Below are 22,638 nucleotides of genomic sequence, written 5' to 3'. Positions count from 1 at the left end.
TAATTGTGTGCATTATGTATTTATTTAATATTTTTATAATGTTATTTGCGTGAATGTGTACTTGTATAGTATAAATATAATATAACTTTATATAATTTAATAAGTAGAAAATACAGAGAGTTTGTTACATTTGTACATATTGTTATCATATTATAATAACCTTTTGTTATAAAGTAAGAGATTCAAGACAAGAAAATAGTAAGCTTGTGATTGTTCAAGCATTTGATTGGCTAAATGGACACTTAGTATAACAACAAATAGATAATGACAATAGAATAAAAATAAAAATGTTATACAAACTTAACAAAATAAAATGGTCACATCTACCCATATTGACAATAGATAATAACAATTGATAATGAACCAACATATAACAATTTCAAAATATGAAAATTAGTAAAAGGAAATTATAACACTTCATATATTTGAGTGGGTAATTTTTTTTAAAAAAAAAGTTGATAACTCAATATATTCAACTTCTCTTTTTTATTAAATTTTTTTTAATGTCCCCCTAAAAAAAATTTTTGGAACCCCCGTTGTGTGTAACAAGACTAAGCTAGGGAGTGGAGACCATTCAATGTATTCGAAATTTCAAACTAAGCTTTCCCCCACAAGATCCACGATATTGAAAGTCTTGTAAATATAGGGGGATATGCCTCGAATAATTACTAGGTTAGCAAATGGCGTGTAGCTTATGAGTCTTGACTCATGTAAATGGACCAGCAGACTACCGTTTGCCTTGACTTATTATGAGGGCTATGCCTCTGGTTTATAATGCATGTGATTGCTTTTTATCATGAAATAATTTTTCAAGAGAAAAAGAAAGAGACAGAAAAATCAAATCTTGAATGCTACATAGTTGCAATAATTGACTTTCGCCCTTTTTCATTTTTGTTACAACTGCACAAATCATTATTGAATATTTAATATAAAAGGTAAATATTGGGGGAACGGGCAAAATCTTGGCACCTAAACCTGATGGATCACCAAAAGTTTAGCATAATACTCCATTGGCACGGCCTAGCATCAACCAGTTCACAGCTTCGATGCTGCAGGTGGAATTGTACTTCTAAGCACCCTAAGAAGGCCCTCTTGAGTTGCCGATGCAACGTGCTGCTCATCAAGACATGCATAAATCAGTTCATGACACAGACATCACTTGGATGGAGAGAAAACAGCAAAAAGCAAAGAAAGAGAGAAAAAGAGTAGGAGGTAATTAAAGAAGAATAAAGAAGATTGTTTCTGCTGTTTATGAACATATAATGAAATCTTTACCTCTCCCTTTCTATTGAAAATTTCGCCAGAAACAAAGCCGCGTGCATTGTAGGCAGCAGGACTGTATATCTGTGGGTAAAAATAAACCCAAACAAACTTGCATGCATAAGTATCTAAACAAAACTAAACATAAGAGCTAAACACTTTATGGCACGTACTGCAAATAATAGCCAGTCATCAGCTCTGACAGGCCGGTGAAAGTGCATCCTGAGATGGAAATGAAAACAAGCTTATAGTAATGAATTAATGATTGAAAAAAAAGTGGCAAAGGAATGCTCTTAAATCAACTTTGACCGTGAACGTAACTGCACATACAATATATAGTTGACAACATGCATGTCAGGATAATTAAGTCTGCCAACAGAAATACTACCAAGACATGACCAGAAACATCATTTGATAATTGATAGTAGCAGTGCATCTAGTCAACAATACAAAAGGAATTGTCCTTTTTTTTTTTTTTTTTCCGATGCAGTTTGCTACAAGGCAATAGTTACCTGAATTCACTTCATGCTTCTCGTTTAAAATCTAAAACCATGTTAGCAAAATATGATTTGGTCATCTTTTTCAGACATATAACAGCTTAAAGTCCATTATAAAAGCAGGGCCTATTGTCAAACTGATACTGAATATAAAAGTACTCTCTAATTTTGACATATTGGCCACACACTTTGGTGTTTAATTATCTGGTAATATGGCGCAGATACTTACGAGTGGTCCAGACTAACAGCACTTGTCTTCAAATTCTTCCTACGGTGGGGATTCATACTAACTTGAAAAAATATCAGATCTGAAGTATATGCCACTACGCATCTGCAAATGACCAAAAAAGCATATTAAAAAAAAAAAGGAACAAAACTAAAGCCAAGTAAATTGGACCTTTATCCAGATATCATTAATAATATTTGAATTTATATTTGATTAAGAATACAACAAACATCGCATAGGGGCATTATTTGTGCTGGTAAACTGTCCAAAGAACTCTTTTATATATGCCAACTAAACCTTTCTTGGGGTAAGGCCCACCAACAAAAATTTTCATCCTGACCTCTACGAAGGGTCAAAATAACAGTGAGGCAGATTTTTAGACATGTGAATATAACAGATAGATGATATGGCATGTTAACTTAATTGGAATATCAAAAATTACAGTATAAGGCTCCCTCAAAAACTACGCAGAACAACACAAAAGGCCACATTGCTCATTCATTATGAGATACTCATTCTGCTCAGCTTTTATTCAAGCAAAGCAGAACCCACCTTGGATATATATTTATAAAAAGGTTTTGCTTACCTATGCAAGGCCTGATCATCAGAGAGTTTGCCCTTTGCTCTAAACCAATACCTCAAACTGCAATACAAATAAAATGTACTCAAAAGATGTGGTGTGTAAACATGGATTTGCATGCAAGCAAAAACCATATCCATATTTCTAGAATAAGTGATCTGCATATTTAGCCCATAGGAAAAGATGAATATCCACACAATAATCCAGGCTAACCTTGGAGGAGATTTAGTCTGAATGGTTGAAGTTCTGGGCTCACAAAACCGTATCTCTATGGGCCAAGGGATGAAATTTTTAGCAGCCACATTGTTCCGATAACTCCTGAATCAACCAAATACCAACATTTTAGCTATGTAAGACGAAAAAATTAGAGTCAATAATCTAACCAAACAATAGATTTCATTCAGTTATTAGGCTCATAATCAAAAGATGATCTTTAGGTACAATAACAATGAAAATCTATCCAATTTCACAATTACTGCAAAGCACACATTACCCAGGAAAACCAGCAACAGTACTCAAAACAAAACATAAGCAGACAGAACAGAACTACGAAACAATGTCCCATGCTTGTCTCTATCAATTCCTAAAACTAGCAGAAAAATATTAATAGCATTAAATTAAATTCAGTTTAAACAAGTTGACAGGTCACACATATATGGCAGATTTTCTGGTGCCTATCTTCAAGTGAAGCCGAATACAGACATAATTATGGTTCACTTTATTCTTAGGCTCTAACTGGAAGGCTATCCTGGTCTACTTTACTCGAGGCTCACAAGCTCATATCAAATAGGATCTGATATAGAGAAAGCACTGTGTCTGTGTAGGTTCGCGTCTGTGTAGGTTCGCTTGCATGCATTTGCTGCCAGTGATTATTTTTCTTCTTTCTACCTTGTCTAAATTTTTTATTTTTTATTTTTTATTTTTTATTTGTTTTTTAAACTTATTATTGACTCTTTGGTGTATCTCTTGTATAATTACCATGGGTTGTTCCCCTTTGCACTCTTAATGAAATTTGTTTCCTCATAAAAAAAAAAAAACTGAATTTGTACTCATGAATGTATAAAAAAACATGTAACATTTTTTTTAATAGCCTGGTAGAGAAGTATACTATCAACCATACCACGTGTATCCTAAGACTCCCACGTACCATAGATAACTATATGGTGAGTTTGACAATGCCAAAAATAGCATCTTATCTTCAAAGCAAGTACAGGTGGACATTCATCCTTAGCCTTATATCTTTAAACACTTACACAGCCTATGAAATGGTGAATTCCTATATAATATATAACTTACTTTTTTTTTTTTAATAAGTAATATATAACTCACTTTTTTTTTTGATAAGTAAGAAGAAATATTATTGATAAAAGAATAGCAAGAGAAACACAAAGAGTTCACGGTAGTGAACAAAGGAAAAGAAGAAACAAAAAGACAGAAGCAACCCCTAATCTATTCTAATAGATTAAAGAAAATCCAAAAGGGTGGAACTATCCGAATAACCCCAACATCGAGACCAATCAAAGAGGGTCCGCTATCAAAACTCTAATAACTGAACCACAGTTTTTCCCTCATCCTCAAAAGACCGCCTATTCCATTCAGTCCAAATAGTCCACATTAAACAACCTAGAACCAAATCCCAAATATCCGAGCTATACTTCCCAAGCCAATGATACTAGCAAAATAATAAGTCCACAACTGAACCTGGCATGACCCATTCAATCCCAAACAACCGAATCATATACATCCATAAAGAATGAGCTATCGGATAGAAAAGTAACAAGTGATCTACAGATTCCGCATTGTTACAGCACAAACAATAACAATTCGCCAAAGGGTGACCACGAAGCATAAGGTTATCCAAAGTTAGAATCTGACCATGGGCTGCTATCCACATAAAAAAAAGCCACCATTTTAGGAACCTTAACTCTCCAAATTCCCTTCCAAGGGAAAGTGGAAGGAGCTGCATTTCGAATCTTATGATAAAAGGACCGAGTATCAAACTTCCCACTGCCATTAAGATCCCAACAAAGTCTGTCACACCGTCCACCCCTTGGAATTCGGGTTTGGATGAAATGAAGAAAGGAGTAGGAAGCCGCAAACTCCCAATCATTGAATTCCCTATGAAACCTTAAACTCCACACTCTATCATTATCACCCACTGGAGGGCTTAACACCTTTGAAATGCAAGCTTCCTTATTAGCTGAACACAAAAATAACTAAGGATACAAAATTTTGAGAGGAACATCACCAATCCACTTATTATGCCAAAAAAGAATACGAGAATTGTCCCCCACCGCAAAAGAGAAATGCTAAGCGAAAGTTTCCCACCCTTCACTAATACTCCGCCATAACCCACAACCATCAACCATGAGCCCTACTACAAGCTCTAGTGCACCAACCCCCTTTTCCTTCCCCATATTTCATGGCAATGACCCTACGCCACAAATGTGAGGTTTCATGGCCATACCTCCAAAGCCATTTCCCTAATAAGGCCTAATTAAAAGGCACCAACTTCCGAACTCCCAAACCACCCAACTCACGTGGCAAGCAAACCTTTTCCCAAGCCACCAATGGAAATTTGAAGCACTCAACCGTTGAACCCCACAGGAAGTTCCTTTGAATGCGTTCCAATCTAGTCGCTACAGCTTTAGGGATAGTAAAAAGGGAAAGGTAATAAGTTAGAAGGCTTGAAAGGGTACTCTTCAGCAAGGTGAGTCTACCACCCTTTGACAAATAAAGCCGCTTTCTGCCTGAAAGCTTCTTATCCATCCTCTCAAGGATCGGATTCCAAATAGAGGGTGTTTTGTGCAAAGTACCCAAAGGCATACCCAAGTAGATCATAGGCAAACTTCCCATCTTTATACTCTAGTCCACCATAACTCACTTTCTTTTAAACCCTAAAGATGGTTTTGCTTGCTAAATGAGGCAGCCTTGTACCGAACCTAAAAGTTATGGAACAACAAATAAAGAATTTAGTAATTCTCCTATATTTTGAATTTTTGGATTCATAAACAGATTCTTCAAGTCATTCTTCTTAAACCTAATAACTCTGAAAGATGGGATCACAGTATAAAGCTCTCCAACAAATTTATGAAATTCCAATTTGACAAGAACTATAGTTTTGGACTTTATAAGTTGTCTGAGACACATATAGGTTTGCCTAATAGGATTTTCCTTGTCAAATAACCAAACTAACTTCCATTTTGGAGTGGGGGAAGGGCCATGGGGAGAGGAATGGAATGGCACAATTCAAAGGGATTTTAAAGAATATTCCATCCATTTTCCAGTTGGGAGTTTAGAAGGAAGGAATGGAATGATTAGGATAGAATGCTCATTCCTTCCAAAAGTGGGAGGAACACTCAATCCTTTAATGGTGGTAAATTATCGATTTTATCCCTATTTTGAGACAAAATAAAAAATAAAAAGGAGTTGGGTATAATAATAAAACTATATATTTCTTTCATTTCTGTTCCTTCTTTTAAAATTTCCAAATACATTATATTCCATTTGGTTCCATTCCATTATGTTCTTTTAAAAACTCCCAAAACTAGTGTTTACTATGATCATTATAAAGTACATAAAAGCACATCAGCAAGAAAACAAATAAACAAAACAATAACCAAGAACCAATCATTTATAGAATAAAATGCAATACGTGAGGAAAGATGAATCATTTATATCTAACTAGTGGAGATATGGAATGTACATATGCAAGGGCAGATAGCAATAAACTGTGAATTGCGTCGTACAAATCTTACCTTGGTAGACGTGGATCCATGAGACGTCTCTCACGTAGCTCTTCCATTGATGGAAGCTGCAAGTTGGAGACAATAATTAAAACAGCAAGATATGGGAAATTGTTTAACAAAAAATGGAAAACAAATATTAGTTACCATCTCTGGAGCAGGTACAGAAGGCATTGTTGCTTCCTGGCGGTCAAACCCTTCTTCTTCTTTCTGTAAATTCAACTTAATCAAATGTTACATTTGCAACACTAAAATAATTTTAAATATTTTTTTTCATAAGTACGATCTTTAAAATAATTTTAAATATTCACACCTTCAAAACCACATAAAAAGTCATGGCAACGAAAATGCATTATGATCAAAAAGTAACCACTGGCCAAACCCAACTCAGGAAAATTTCAATAGCATGCAATTAACTCATACCTGAAATGAAGCAAGTAATGTGAATACAATGTTTCCCTTCTGTATCGCATCTACTCTTCGGGTAGCAAAGCTTTTCCCATCACGTACTCGTTGAACTTGATATATGATTGGCACTACAAAGGCATAGTTACATGCGTACCATTAATATCTTTCTCACTAATTTTAATCCATGAATGGCATAATGGGTTAGGGTACCAGAAATTTATATCATTGTGCAAAAATTTAAGTTATAGTTCCATAATCATGAAGATATAATATTAGTTCCTGTAGCAGAAATGCAGAACAGTATATACTTCAACATTGCATGAATCCATAACATATTGAATCAACAATTTGACATGAAAACTTCAAGCACAAAACCATTTCAAAGCCATAATTTGTTTGAAAGTTTTACTTCTTTATGCAGTCACTAAAAATGAAGAATATTTTGGGCTTTTTACGCAGACAACAAGAGGCCTGGAGACAAGCAACTTAAACATAAAAAGAAATATTTTGAAACAGGACCTAGACTTGTTACACCTCCAAATCCAATCACTTTTTTTAGTCTAATCAAGTCATACTTTAGTATTTCTGTCAAAATGGATGTCACTGTTTAGGGTTACACACACACAAGAGGCAAGGACAAAATAAACAGAGGGGAAAAGTACTGTATAGGATGACTCCACCTGATTTTTTTTTTTTTTTTTTTGGCTTTTCTCAAGAATGTAAGGTAGAAAAGTCTTAAGGAAATTGAGAATATAAAGTCTAACATAAAGTTGGTAGGGAACAAATTTGTTTCTCTTATTACTTATTTGTTTCTGCAGTTGAGACCGAAGTAACAATTATCTTTCAATTAGCTAGATTAGAGACCAACATACTGTTAGAATTATGTGCCCTCAAAAACAATACTATGCATTTTTATTTGATGATAAAATTCTATTTTCACATTCATAATTTTTATAGGTATATTTCATTGTTTAAATGTGGCATGTGATGTCACCTCTGTAGGAAAAATCATGTTAATGGTTAAGGAACCAAAGACAGGGAGTAATGATTTTTCATATATTATTAAATTGTTCTAGGCTGTGGATATTAATTGAATATTACCATTGAAGCCTACACTTGTTGTGCTGCTATATGATAGGATGATTTACTCCATCATTGAAGTAGTAACTTTAAGCAAACAAGTGGGTGTAATGTAACAAGTACATACACTGAATTGGATCTGATCAAGAACACCTTATGGAGTGATCATTGTTATTTAAAAGGTTGTTCTATCACAATTTTTCTATTGTCCTCAAACATGAGGGGTTTGTGTATATTTATTTATTATGCACATAACTTTGACAATGTCAACTGGTGATGCCAATTTTAAAGGCTATATACAGACACGTTGGGTTATGTATGTAATGAGTAAAATATATAAATGCTCAACAATGAATCCACCAGTCTCTAAAGAAGATAGTATATTCAGTTGATTTTCATATTGAAGTTGGACTCAAAACAAAACCGGCCGGTGACATTTTTTCAAAAATGTGTTTTCATATATATATAATATTGTATATATATATATATATATATATATTTAAAGAGTTTTTATAAATATTTTGGAGTCCAATAGAAATTATGAAATCAAGAAATTAAGGGTCACATAAGCTAGGGACATAACAATGATATTTATCCAGTCCTAGTGGCTTGTGGGAATATAGTATGGTGGAAGGACATAGATATAAAATTGTATGAAATGGGACCTCATTTGTAAATCTCTAATCTTCAGGGGTCAATTGCAATGTGTTGATGGACATTATTGCAATATGTAGAAGTTCAGATATTTTCTTGATATGATTGAGAAAATTAAGAAATAATTTTGGAAAGAGTTTCAAGATAAGTCAATAACGTTCAAAAAGTTATTGATAAAATCCTACGGCTGAAGATTAGGATCCCTAAGGATCCCACGTCCAATCTCTCTCTAGGGTTTTTAAAAGTCTACTATAAAATAAGATTTTATAATATCATATTTAGTGGTTGGCCATCAGAACTACTGTGTGATACTGCAGTCTTCTGAAAACTCAAAAGAAATAGAGAGAGAGACGTGAATACCTTGGGAGGCAACACGCTTGGGTTGCTAAGAGAGGTACGCAATTTTATTCTATTTAGAATCCATGGTTGTGTGGTACAACGATCTTTAAATGAAAATATGATTTTGTTTTATATTGTTTCCGCAAAAGCTTTCAGTGGTATCAGAGCAAACCACAATTAATCATGGATTTTAAATTATTATTTGATATCAATATGTTTGCCGAGATATGTTTCCTACATGCCGTGATTGAAATACATATGTGATATGTTAAATGTTTTCATTCGGAAAAGTGGAGAACATCAATTAAAATATCTTGGCTTTGTGCGCCGCAGTAGTGTTGTAAGCCTCCAAATACTTTATAGATTAGGTTTCATAAATAGTCTCTTATGCCTTATAGATTGTATATTGCTTTTGTGCGCCGTAGCCTATACATGCTTTACAGATGGTCTTTTATGGTTTCATAGATTGTCTTTATGCTTTCTAGATTGTCTTTGATAGATTGTCTATTATGAACCTACATGCATGTATATGTGCTTATCTGTGTAACCTATATTGATATATATTGGTTCATTGACTCACCCTTTTATATTGATAAAATCTTGAGTATTGCCGAATTAAGGTATTGAATCTCAATTGGTGGGAGTTGTGTTAGACACATAAAGAATGATATTTAGTGCATTGACTCACTTTACAGTTACATCCCAGTGTTGATATATGCTAAGTGCTAAATAGGATAATTTTATAGAATAATTCCTATGGCCCTCCATTGTCGGTGAATAAAGGTTCTTTTAAATTAAAATTTTGTTGAAGCCAAAAGGATAGACTTGATTTTGGTTTAGTAGTTCCTCTTGTTTACTTCTTGGGAAGACAGGTGTGTGTATGACTGGTGGGAGTGTGGCTAAAATAGCAACATAATCATACTAGTACATATATCACACTTAGATAATGGTTTGCACTTATCCAAATAAACATGACCACTAAAATAGTGTAAAACATGTTTGATTTGGAGGCCAAAAGTAAATCGGGAGTCATAGATAAATTAAATAAAATTAGAAACATGAGATGAAATTATGATGAATAGTATCTATTTGCCTTTATATGGTGTGCACAGTATATTTCAAAAGAAATTATTGGAGCATGCAAGGTAAGGGTTCCCGATGCCCACTTCGAACTATTTATGAATATAATTGTTATATTCTGTTCTGGGAATCTATGATATTTTGTTCTTGTGGGAGGTACCATTAGTTATTCAAAAACCTGAATATGATGGATATATGTATGTGAAAATATTATTTTGTATTATTTTGCAGATTCATTATGACCAATTTTAATCCCTTAGCTAAGATTTTGGATGAAAATCGATTGTCTGGACCAAACTATGTAGATTGGAAAAGGAACCTAATCATTGTTCTCACTGCTGATAAGATAGCTCATGTCCTTAATACTGAGGCACCAGAACTTGCTTTAGCTGATGCCACTGAGGCGCAAAGAGATGCATTTAATAAGTGGCATGAGGCTGATGAAATGGCTAAATGCTACATAATGGCCTCTATGACCAATGTGTTGCAAAAACAATGCCAAGGCCTAGTTACAGCACAAGATATGATGCTGCACCTCAAAGAGATGTTTGGAGAACAAAGCAGAAGTGCACGGCAAACTGCTATGAAAAATCTCATGTCCACCAAAATGGTGGAAGGAACTCCAGTTCGGGAACATGTCCTGAAGATGATTTCTTTCATCAATGAACTGGATATGCTTGGTGCAGAAATTGATAGTGAGACCCAAGTTGATGTGATCCTAGCATTTTTACCTGATTCTTTTAATCAGTTTATCATGAACTATAACATGAATAAGATGGTAGTGACATTGTCAGAGCTGCTCAATATGTTGAAAGCAGCTGAGGATCTCATCAAGAAAGAAAAGCCTACTGTAATGTTGGCTGAAAAATCTGATTCTTCTTTTAAGTTTAAGCCTAAGGGTAAGAACTTTAAGAGAAAAGGGTCTCAGTCATTCAATAAGGCTCAAGGTGACAAAGTGAATAAGGACACTGAGAAAAAGAAAGCAAAAGGAAATTGTTTCCATTGTGGTAAGCCTGGTCATTGGAAGAGAAACTGTCGCCATTATTTGGCTTCTCTGAAGAATGACAAACCTGCAGAAGGTATGCCTAATTTGCTCGTTTTTGAAACAAATTTAATGGATGGTCCATTTGATTCTTGGTGTGTAGATTCTGGTACAATCTCACACATTTGCAATGTGTTGCAGGGGTTCAAGGAGACCCGAAGGCTAAATGAAGGGGAGGTGATCCTAAAGATGGGGACTGGTGCAACTGTTGCAGCCACTGCCATTGGAACCTTTTATTTAGAATTATCTTCTAGTAGAACTCTTGTTTTAGAAGATTGCTTATATGTGCCAGAAGTGCGAAGAAATTTAGTTTCAGTTTCAAAACTTGGTTGTTCAGGATATTCATTTCTTTTTACTTCTAAACTTGTTGTTAAGTTTAATAATAAATTTGTAACTTCTGGCATTTTACAAGATGGTCTTTATTTTTTGAGTTCTATTGATAATTCTATTAATTGTGTTGAGAATGATATTGCTACCAGTGTGTTATCTCTTAAAAGAAAAAGAGATGTTAATCCTACCTATTTGTGGCACTTAAGGCTTGGTCATATCAATATTGACCGAATCAATAGATTGGTAAGGGATGGGCCATTGAATCTTTTGAAGGTAGAGCCTTATCCAATTTGTGAGCCTTGCTTACAAGGGAAAATGACCAAAAGTCCCTTTACAGGAAAGGGAGCTAGAGCCACTGATGTATTAGGATTAATACACACTGATGTTTGTGGTCCTATGAATCACATGGCAAGAGGTGGTTTCTATTACTTCATTACTTTCATTGATGATTATTCTAGGTATGGCTATTTGTACCTAATGAAACATAAATCTGAATCCTTTGAAAAGTTCAAAGAATTTCGTAATGAGGTTGAGAAACAAGCTGGAAAATGCATAAAAGTTCTTCGCTCTGATAGAGGAGGAGAATACCTCTTGGATCAATTTAAGCAATATCTAAAGGAAAATGGGATTATTTCTCAATTGACTCCCCCTGCCACACCTCAACATAATGGTGTAGCTGAAAGAAGAAATAGAACCTTATTAGATATGGTTCGTTCTATGATGAGCATGTCAGAGTTGCCAATTTCATTTTGGGGTTATGCTTTGGAGACTGCTGTTTATTTATTAAATAGAGTCCAAACCAAATCAGTTCCTAATACCCCATATGAGTTATGGACTGGTAAGAAACTAAGTCTAAATCACTTAAAGATATGGGGTTGTCCAGCACATGTTAGAAAGTCTAATATGGATAAGCTAGGACTTAGGAGTGATAGATGTTTATTTGTTGGCTATCCCAAGATGTCTACTGGTTTCTATTTTTACAATCCTAGTGAGCAAAAGGTGTTTGTGAGCAGGAATGCTATTTTTCTTGAGGAAGATTATAGCTTAAATGAAAGTAGAGCAAAAGTTTCTCTTGATGAACAAATTGATAACCCAATGGCTGAGTTGAATGAGAATAATGAAGAGCAAGTAATAGTGCCTACTGAACCAAGCAAAATACAAGAAACTCGACGTAGTAAAAGGACTATCAGGCCTCCAGTTAGACTCACTTTGTTAAATGAGATTTATCTAATGGAGTCAGAGGAGCATGATAATGACCCTTTTACTTATCAAGAAGCAATGACTGATAAGGACGTTGAGAATTGGAAAAGGGCCATGGAATCAGAGATGGACTCAATGTATACCAACCAGGTCTGGACCTTAGTAGACAAACCAGAAGGTATTAAGCCTATTGGTTGTAAATGGGTCTACAAAAGGAAGATAGGACCTAATGGTAAGGTGGAGACCTATAAAGCTAGGCTAGTGGCAAAAGGGTATAATCAAAAGGCTGGAATTGATTATGAGGAAACTTTTTCGCCAGTAGCCATGCTAAAGTCCATAAGGATTCTATTGTCAATTGCTGCACATTATGATTATGAGATATGGCAAATGGATGTTAAAACAGCTTTCTTGAATGGACACATTCGAGAAGAAATTTTTATGGACCAGCCAGAAGGTTTCATATCTCATGGTCAAGAATCAAAAGTGTGCAAGTTGATGAGATCTATATACGGCCTAAAGCAAGCATCACGCAGTTGGAACATCCGTTTTGATGAGGCAATCAAATCGTTTGGTTTCTCACAAAATATGGATGAACCCTGTGTTTACAAAAAGGTTAGTGGGAGCACTATTACATTTTTAGTTCTTTATGTAGATGACATACTACTCATTGGCAATGATGTAGGAGCAATGTCATCTATAAAAATATGGTTATCTAGTCACTTTGCAATGAAAGATCTTGGTGAAGCGTCCTATATACTCGGAATCAAATTGTTTAGAGACCGAAAGAAAAGGTTATTGGGACTTTCACAAGTCAATTATATTGACAAGATATTGGCTAGGTTTAGCATGCAAGATTCCAAGAAAGGGTTTTCACCTTTTAGACATGGAATTCATCTCTCTAATCAAATGTGTCCTAAAACACAAGAAGAGAGAGAGAAAATGAGAAACTGTCCTTATGCTTCGGCTGTAGGAAGTCTCATGTACGCAATGCTTTGCACTAGGCCAGACATTTGTTATGCAGTGAGCATTGTGAGTAGATATCAATCCAATCCAGGTTCTGAGCATTGGACAGCAGTGAAATATATCCTCAAATATTTAAATAGGACCAAACATTATTTCTTGGTGTTTGGTGGTGAGGATTTGACTGTCCAAGGGTATACAGATTCTGATTTTCAATCTGATATTGATGATAGAAAATCAATTTCTGGATTTGTGTTCACTCTTGGCAAGGGAGCAATAAGTTGGAGAAGTTGCAAGCAAGATACTACTGCAGACTCTACTACAGAAGCAGAGTATATAGCTGCAAGTGAAGCTGCAAAGGAAGCTGTGTGGATTCGCAAGTTCATTCAAGAACTTGAAGTTGTTCCTTCTATTGAGTCACCCATTACTATCTATTGTGACAATAATGGGGCTATTGCAAATGCAGTAGAACCAAGGGCTCATCAAAGGACAAAACATATTGCACGTAAATATCACTTGATACGTGATATTATACAAAGAGGTGATGTAGCAATAACAAAGATTGCCTCTGCCAATAATGTTGCAGATCCACTCACAAAGGCATTGTCTCAAAAAGTGTTTGAGAAACATTTGGAAGCAATGGGTATTAAATACATGTATGATTGGTTTTGAGTGCAAGTGGGAGATTGTTAGAATTATGTGCCCTCAAAAACAATACTGTGCATTTTTATTTGATGATAAAATTCTATTTTCACATTCATAATTTTTATAGGTATATTTCATTGTTTAAATGTTGCATGTGATGTCACCTCTGTAGGAAAAATCATGTTAATGGTTAAGGAACCAAAGACAGGGAGTAATGATTTTTCATATATTATTAAATTGTTCTAGGCTGTGGATATTAATTGAATATTACCATTGAAGCCTACACTTGTTGTGCTGCTATATGATAGGATGATTTACTCCATCATTGAAGTAGTGACTTTAAGCAAACAAGTGGGTGTAATGTAACAAGTACATACACTGAATTGGATCTGATCAAGAACACCTTATGGAGTGATCATTGTTATTTAAAAGGTTGTTCTATCACAATTTTTCTATTGTCCTCAAACATGAGGGGTTTGTGTATATTTATTTATTATGCACATAACTTTGACAATGTCAACTGGTGATGCCAATTTTAAAGGCTATATACAGACACGTTGGGTTATGTATGTAATGAGTAAAATATATAAATGCTCAACAATGAATCCACCAGTCTCTAAAGAAGATAGTATATTCAGTTGATTTTCATATTGAAGTTGGACTCAAAACAAAACCGGCCGGTGACATTTTTTCAAAAATGTGTTTTCATATATATATAATATTGTATATATATATATATATATATATATTTAAAGAGTTTTTATAAATATTTTGGAGTCCAATAGAAATTATGAAATCAAGAAATTAAGGGTCACATAAGCTAGGGACATAACAATGATATTTATCCAGTCCTAGTGGCTTGTGGGAATATAGTATGGTGGAAGGACATAGATATAAAATTGTATGAAATGGGACCTCATTTGTAAATCTCTAATCTTCAGGGGTCAATTGCAATGTGTTGATGGACATTATTGCAATATGTAGAAGTTCAGATATTTTCTTGATATGATTGAGAAAATTAAGAAATAATTTTGGAAAGAGTTTCAAGATAAGTCAATAACGTTCAAAAAGTTATTGATAAAATCCTACGGCTGAAGATTAGGATCCCTAAGGATCCCACGTCCAATCTCTCTCTAGGGTTTTTAAAAGTCTACTATAAAATAAGATTTTATAATATCATATTTAGTGGTTGGCCATCAGAACTACTGTGTGATACTGCAGTCTTCTGAAAACTCAAAAGAAATAGAGAGAGAGACGTGAATACCTTGGGAGGCAACACGCTTGGGTTGCTAAGAGAGGTACGCAATTTTATTCTATTTAGAATCCATGGTTGTGTGGTACAACGATCTTTAAATGAAAATATGATTTTGTTTTATATTGTTTCCGCAAAAGCTTTCACATACATGCTCCAGAAATAAAAAGTCAAAATGATGATAATAATATTAACAATCCCTCTATCCCTTTTTGTTTGTCAATCTTCATAAATTGAATGTCTCAAGGAATCTATATATTTTTATATAAAATATTAAAGTTGAAGCTAAAAGAATGTTCAATGTTGAAACCCCAAGGTGACTCACATTACACCAAGTGACATAACTAATTTTGCACAAATTTGAGTCCTAGAACTAAAAGACTATCTCAAAAATAAGATAATGGATAATGGATATAACTTAATTACAGATGACACATATCCTTATAAAAAAATAAGTGCTATTTATATATATATATATATATGGAAGTAACTACTGAAATTTAAAATCTATGAAATCTAAAAATTAACAATTCTTTTATTGAGATTCTTTTTCACAATGTTAACTATATATTTCAATTTAAGTTGTCAATAAAATTAATTATAAAGAAAATCAATTGAATTTAAAGTTTTAACCAAAGTTTTGTGAATTGAGGAAGAAAAAAACCAGAAAATTGCCTAAGCTTTGTTTACTATTTGATGGCAGTTACATGCAATTGATATCTGCATAACTACTGCCTTTATATTTATTATTTTTACTGCATTCCAATTCAAAAATGTAAAGGTAGTATCGGGAAGTCCAATGTATGCACTGTTATGAGACATCCTAAAGAAAGATGGACAAAAAATGGTAGAGTAATAACATTGGAAAGAAATGCTATCCACAGAAGTTTAACACAAGGTGACAGAAATGTACTTACTGTCAAAATCCCCAACAAGAAGAAAATACGCATGCAAACTATGGACAACCTTTAAAAAATCAACAGTTTTTGATGCCGCAGCCAATGCCTGCACAGCACACATCATCTTAAAGACTATGAGTATGTTAAAAGCTCCAGCCATTGTTGATTCCAAGTTGTATTCACTGTCTGTGTCCAATAAAAAAAACTCAATCTATATTTATAAAATATACTTGTTTGAGCTGCACGAGTTATCCCAAAATGTAATAAACTGTGGAAAAAAAGGATGAGTATTCATATAGCAACTACAAAAACTTACTAATAAATTTTGACGGTAACAAATATTCAAATTGATATTAACTTAAATTCATGCACAGAGAAATCTAGATTCTGCGGTATCCCATGAAAAGAGTATTCTACATACAGCATGACGCAGTTTTTAGTTGAGTATTGTTAAAATTAAGGTTAAGTGATTAAATTCATCATTTCCTAAAAACTTAAGTTTTTACGAGAATCAGTAATTTAACATGATATCAGAGCAAGAGGTTTTGAGTTCGTTCCTAGTCTCCATTTTACCTCCCATTTTAATTGTTCAAAATTCCATGTGTTGGAACCCACTCATTAAGGAGGAGTTTAGGCCCACAAAAGGAGTGTTACAATTATGGTTAAGTGGTTAAATTTCCCACTTCCTAATAGCTTAAATTTTTGGGAGAATCGGTAATTCAAAAAGTATATGAAGGCAATATAGAAAATTGTTTAAAGAAGTGTAAGTCACTCTATAATCTATTGACATAAGTGTCTTGAAAGTTCTCAAAAGATAGTCTAGAGATCAAGTGACATATTGACATTGAAAAAAACAGCAAACATTAAACCATACATTGGCATATTCAACATTCAACTTTAAAGACTACACTCCAAGAAAGTAATATAGGGATGACAGGCCCAATAGTGCATATTGGGCCGTGGGCCCTGTCCGAGGACACCTAGTAGCCTGAAGATGGATAAACGTCATCGCGGAAGTGCACATTAGTGAATGAGGAAAGGGGTCTGGTCATGAGGGTTCAGGAAGAAGATGCAAGGACAAATGACACCTCGGCTTGTCAGAGCAAAGGTCAGAAGGGTGGACCTGCCATCAAGAGCAGCGTTGTGGGCAGTTCTACTAGTAAGAATAATCATCGGGAAGGGATAAGGTAATGGGAAAGTAAGAAATATCTAAGAGAAAACTGCTGCCACCGCATTAAATGCTTTGTAGCTAACTCTCTGGCCACATTAATGTGGAGGTGATACCTGAACGGTAATATTCAGCCTTACAGCTACCTCTAAAAACTTTAAGAAGGTGCTGATGGGACAAGCATAAGGGCTAGCCATCTAATCAACACGTGAGTGGCTGAGATGAAGCAAAGAAGGGCAATATAAAGAAGGAAAATCTCATTGCAGAGGGGCATTTGAAAACTGGTAAAGAAAACACTGTAGTATTGAGAACTAAAATTGTACTCAAGTCTAAGAATAATATAATCCAGGACTACTCTTCTCGGACGTTGCCGAGGAGGAATTTCTCTGCAAAAGACTTTTTTTTCTTTGTCTTTCCCTTGCTTTCTTTCTATTTTTAGTCCATAGTGAGCATTGTGCAATTCATTGAAGCCTAGTTATTAGCCCACTTTCTACAAATTCATTATATTGGGCTCTTTGGGCCTAAATCCTTTTATCTTTTGGGCTTAGGATCCAAAACTTGCCCTTACAGTAATCATTTTTCAACTTCCACAAACACATGATGTAGTGAATTTGCAAGTGATTAGATGTGTATAGATCATACATGTGGATGAATAAGAGGAAGATAGATAGTGCAACCATAGCATGATTACAGAAACAATATCCTCTTTGGAAGTCGAAGGTTAAGACAAAGCCCAAGAGTAAGTGTCCATGGTAGCTAATTAGATTTTATAATTTAATTCTTATTTAGCCATTCTAGAGTCAAGGGTATCTTAGTAATTTTACAATTGTTAGGTATGAGCCATTATTATGGGCCTTGGGTTTTCTTCTATTAGTAATTCTTACGTTGTTTATGGGACTTTACGTGTTGGCTTTGGTTCAACTCAATTAGGGTTTAGTTTAGTAGTCAAATTAACAGTCCTAGTTCTTTTTTTGATAGGTAAAAAAGTTGCATTACAGTCCTAGTTCTACTAAGAGAAGTCAAAAGTTAGGATCTATATAACTGTACTCAAAGAAGTTAGAGTTAATCGATAAAATAGAGTGTTTTGAGTATTGCAGCACATTGGCCTTAGTATTCTTTTGCCTCCATTTCTCTTCTTTATTTTCTTCTTTTCATTCTTGCAGTACTGTTCACAATATTATTCACAGGTAATGTTCATGGCCACTGCTTGTAGATTTGAAAATTTCCTTTTCCTTTTCTTCTTCTCTTTTCAAACTAATAGACTTATGGTTAAGTGATTAAATTTACCATTTCCTAATAGCTTGAGCTTTTGGGACAATTGGTAATTTAACATGGTATCAGAGTAGGAGATCCTGAGTTCGATCCCTAACTTTACTCTACCTCCCATTTAAAATGTTAAATTCCCACTTGTTGGGCCCTCACTTATTAAGGGAAAGTTTAGGCCCACAAGTGAGGGGGAGTGATAAAATTATGGTTAAGTGATTAAATTCACCATTTCCTAATAGCTTAAGCTTTTGGGACAATCAGTAATTTAACACAAACATAAAAGAAATATTTTCATTTTGAACCCTAAACCTTCTTCTAAAAGGTTCATAACTGTCATTGGCAAATCTTCCCAAACGTTGACCCACCACAAGCACATGTATACAAGTTCTCTAATATGTAATAGTTCAAAGATTCTGCCCTAGTACAGGCTATTACAATATGCAATTATCTATTACTTGTTTTTACTGGAAACTTGTTTTACAAAACATGCCAATAGGAGAAAGAGACAGAGAGCAGCTTAATCTTGCCTGTCCAATAAATTGTCCTCCAAAAACCTTTCCAAACTTTGGTGCATCTGGTAAGGTGATCCCCCGGAATATGTTTACCTTAAAAGGGAAAAACAAAGTTAAATCTTTAGCATAAACCAAAAGTTCAGAGTTTTTCTGTATAAGAATATGGCAAGCATTTCTCAAAAAAAAAAAAAAAAAAAAAAGTAGAAGGTGATACATGAGAAACTCAGGGTTAGTCTAATAAACTTTGTACAGAAAATGCTAGATCAAATTATTACGAAAATGAAATTCACTATCCCTAGAATAAAAAGAAGGTCCAAAAGGTGGTAAAGGCAGAGGGATATACACATTAGCAAAGAATAAAAAGAAGGATGTGGCATTAGCCATGAGGAATGACAAGAAAGGAGTCATGCAGCTGAACCCCCCATGCTTGGAAATGAGGCTCCAAAGCATTTGTCTGCCAGTTGAGATAATTTTTCACTATTTCCAAATTTCCACAATAGGCTTATGAATTTTCTTCTTTTGATCCTCTTAAAACTATACATCCACAATTCTTTGTATTTGATCTGACAAGTATAATATGATTTACATGAAAATGTATGAGCTTTCATAAAATAATTTCATAAGGAAAAATTCATTTGTAATGCTTAGCATGTCAACATAAAAACAAAATAACCAGAAGTAATCAGGAATACAATAACAAGAACACAATAAGCATAGTTGTACTTGTAGAAAGCTTGAACAAGATATGCTAGCAAGAAAAATCAATATGAAAAAGCTCTATGCAGAAGCATGCACACAAAATCAAAACAGAAGATTCTCAAACAACAGTTTAAAAACACACATCTATTGGCTCCAAGTGTAATATACTCTCCACAAGTGAGCATGTCTCGAGGGCTTTTTCCGCATTCCAGATTGACTTTGTCTGCAGCAAACTACAATGTTCACGGGGTAGCACCAAGCATGTCAGCTGCCATGACAAACAAAACATTAGAAACTCACTACAGTCATACACAAAAATAGCTTCTGGAGATAAATCTCAATAAGCTTGAGCAGTCTGCATGACGTATATGTTATGGGAAAGCAAAAGACAAAGATATATGATATACATGTGAGTGTATTTATTTTGCAGCTACCTTAGTCAAAGCAATTACATTTGCCTCATTAACAAGTGTAGACATGCCTGCAACAAAAAGTTTGAATTATTCCCATAATTTTTTGGCAAAATTTTAGGCATATATACAGAGATGCAAATAACACAAGAAGCAACATAGAGTTAAGGCCGCTTTTTTTTATAAACTAGAGTAAAGGCCACTTTGACCATCATTGCCACCAATTTGTCATAAATAAGGTACCGAAATAGCAAATAACAAACAACTTTATGCACCCTTTTGTGAGAAACATGTCATATATAGAGATACTTTGGAAATATTAACACCCTCCATTGCACCAAAACCCTTTTATAATATATAAAATCTTCAAAAATGAACCGGTCAACATAACTCTGTAGATGATAACAAGAATAAACTAAATTACCAACAATTTCATATTTGGCTGAAAGAGGCTGAAAGACAACAATAAATAGCTTACAAATTAAAACAAAAACAGAATACAGTTTCTCACCATAACCAAAATAATCATATCGCTTCAATTGGAACTCTGTAGGACTTTCTTCATCAGCAGCAACAGATCCGACAGCCCCAGCCTGTAAACCAGGAGATTAAACATTCAGCCTTTCAAATTTATCATCCTTCCAAGGAATTTTTTTTTTTTTTTTTTTTGGGGGGGGGGGGGGGGTGTGTGGGGGATAAAAAAACTATATTCATCACTCTAAGAAAGAGATTATCTCAGGTAAGCTTACCTCTCCATCCCATATAAAGTAAACTTCATCGCCACTTTCACCCTCACGAACAACATGCTCTCCAGGATCTACAACCCAACACATTAAACAAACAATTGTTGCTAACCCTGCTCAGTCAAGAAAATTCCAAAAAGGGCATGGGTGGAACTAGGTGCAGGGATTACAGGTTGCCACTCCGCCCAAATTGTATTAAAATTTATTAATCTTTTTTATAAATATTCAAAACCCACCAATAAAATTCAAATATTCATGAAATTGGAACTTTCAAAACTCTGTCATAAAATGCGAATAAAGGTATAAGTTTATCACTGAGACAACACATTATACAAACTTTCAATATTGTATAAGAATTCTTCATTAATCCTTATACAATCTCATATGAAAAATAATATCTAACTACAAAAACTTAACATGTTAAAAATTCCAAAAGAGAAATTGAATCAAGAACCTTCATTGTGGTATTAGTTTAATAATCCCTTGTTAGAAAGCATTAAAAATTTCATAAATTGGCACTGAAATGAACAAACTCTGAGTGTCTTTACTGATTAGTAGCTAAGAAAACTTACTAATTCATTATAAATGGATAAACAATCGTTTCAATTTATAACTACAATTACGTGCTAATAGTAATAGTAATAATGAGAAATGGAATAGTAATACTCATACCATAGCGTTTGACAAAGACAACTTCAGCGATTTTCTTGAGAGACAAGCCTGGTAGCCTCTGTAGCAATGGGACACAGCTCAAGAACTCCATCACTGCCAAACCAATTCAAATTCAAAATTCAATTCCATTATTCAAACCAAGACATTGTTTTTTTTTTTTTTTTGGATATTAAAATTTGAAATTCTCTGACCTGATTCGGTGTCGACTGCGGCCATCGGAAATTGATTGAGCAACGGAAAATTGTGAAAGTGAGAGAGAAAGAGACGTTAAAATAAGAAAGCGGTAAACACTTAACAGTGGTTCCGTTCCGAGCATAAAAATAATGTTATTTTTTCTTATATGAGTTTAGTCATTAAATTTGTGGTAAAATTTTTTATAAATATGAAATGCTCTAGGAATATCTAAGAATATTCCTAATTTAGGAGGAGAGAAAGTTATGGAAGGGATAATTTTAGATTTTTTTTCTTTATTTGAGAGATTTATTAGAAAGAATGAAATTAGGAGTGAACGCCCATTAGTCATCCCTCTTTATTTCCTTATAATCTCAAATTTTCATTCCTTCATAATTTGGAGAAATTTGAAGAAATTAAATTAAAGTTAATGAATTTTTACTAAAAGTCCTGAAATACTCCTATTTAGTATTATTCCTATGCGATGCACAATTTAATGAAGATTCATATGTTGGCTCAAAAAGTTTAAAATAATTAAAATAAATTATTAAATAAATAGTAATATTAAATTATAAAATAAGTAAATAATTTTAATAAAAAATTTATTTTAAGTTTTGATTGTTTAGAATTTAGACTTTATAAGTATTTATCTATTTTCATATTTTAAAATTCTCTTTATACTTTGTGTTAATTTCTTAATATGAGATATGGAATGAGTTTGCTCATTCTTATTTAGGTAATATTTAATCTATGCCCTAACAAGCACAAAATAGTTTCTTAACACTAATTTTCTCCTAGT

The 22,638-nt window shown here is 34.0% G+C and overlaps 1 protein-coding gene across 3 annotated transcripts; it reads right to left on the bottom strand.

The window, feature by feature from the left end:
* Window positions 1-826: 826 nt before the first annotated feature.
* On the bottom strand, window positions 827-22,003 carry LOC115957962 (acyl-CoA thioesterase 2-like). Of its 3 annotated transcripts, XM_031076319.1 has the most exons (17): window positions 21,860-22,003; window positions 21,669-21,761; window positions 21,003-21,070; window positions 20,765-20,846; window positions 20,278-20,324; window positions 19,986-20,111; window positions 19,160-19,237; window positions 16,217-16,304; window positions 6,733-6,845; window positions 6,457-6,519; window positions 6,322-6,377; window positions 2,777-2,881; window positions 2,570-2,626; window positions 1,987-2,088; window positions 1,434-1,482; window positions 1,276-1,344; window positions 827-1,113 (listed from the first exon to the last, which is right to left on the bottom strand). In XM_031076319.1, exons 1-17 carry the CDS (start codon window positions 21,882-21,884, stop codon window positions 1,036-1,038), a joined length of 1,299 nt encoding a protein of 432 aa, XP_030932179.1. In that variant the 5' UTR covers window positions 21,885-22,003; the 3' UTR covers window positions 827-1,035. The 3 variants fall into 3 exon arrangements, with proteins under 3 accessions (XP_030932179.1, XP_030932180.1, XP_030932181.1); XM_031076320.1 differs by lacking the exons at window positions 21,669-21,761; window positions 21,860-22,003 and having other exon boundaries at window positions 21,003-21,086; XM_031076321.1 differs by lacking the exons at window positions 20,278-20,324; window positions 21,669-21,761; window positions 21,860-22,003.
* Window positions 22,004-22,638: the final 635 nt, after the last annotated feature.

Source organism: Quercus lobata, chromosome 8 (genome assembly GCF_001633185.2).
Source record: "Quercus lobata isolate SW786 chromosome 8, ValleyOak3.0 Primary Assembly, whole genome shotgun sequence".
Taxonomy (NCBI): domain Eukaryota; kingdom Viridiplantae; phylum Streptophyta; class Magnoliopsida; order Fagales; family Fagaceae; genus Quercus; species Quercus lobata.
The sequence above is the reverse complement of the archived record's forward strand: the minus strand, read 5'-3'. Positions and strand labels throughout refer to the sequence as shown.

Bases quoted from the DNA above. Each gene is read 5' to 3' on its own strand.
- LOC115957962 (XM_031076319.1), bottom strand. From the start codon at position 21,884: ATGGCCGCAGTCGACACCGAATCAG. The intron at 6,846-16,216 runs GTAAGTACATTT...ATGCCTTTGTAG, and splicing joins TCTTGTTGGGGATTTTGACA to TGCCAATCATATATCAAGTT. The intron at 1,345-1,433 runs GTACGTGCCATA...TTTTACCCACAG, and splicing joins ATGACTGGCTATTATTTGCA to ATATACAGTCCTGCTGCCTA.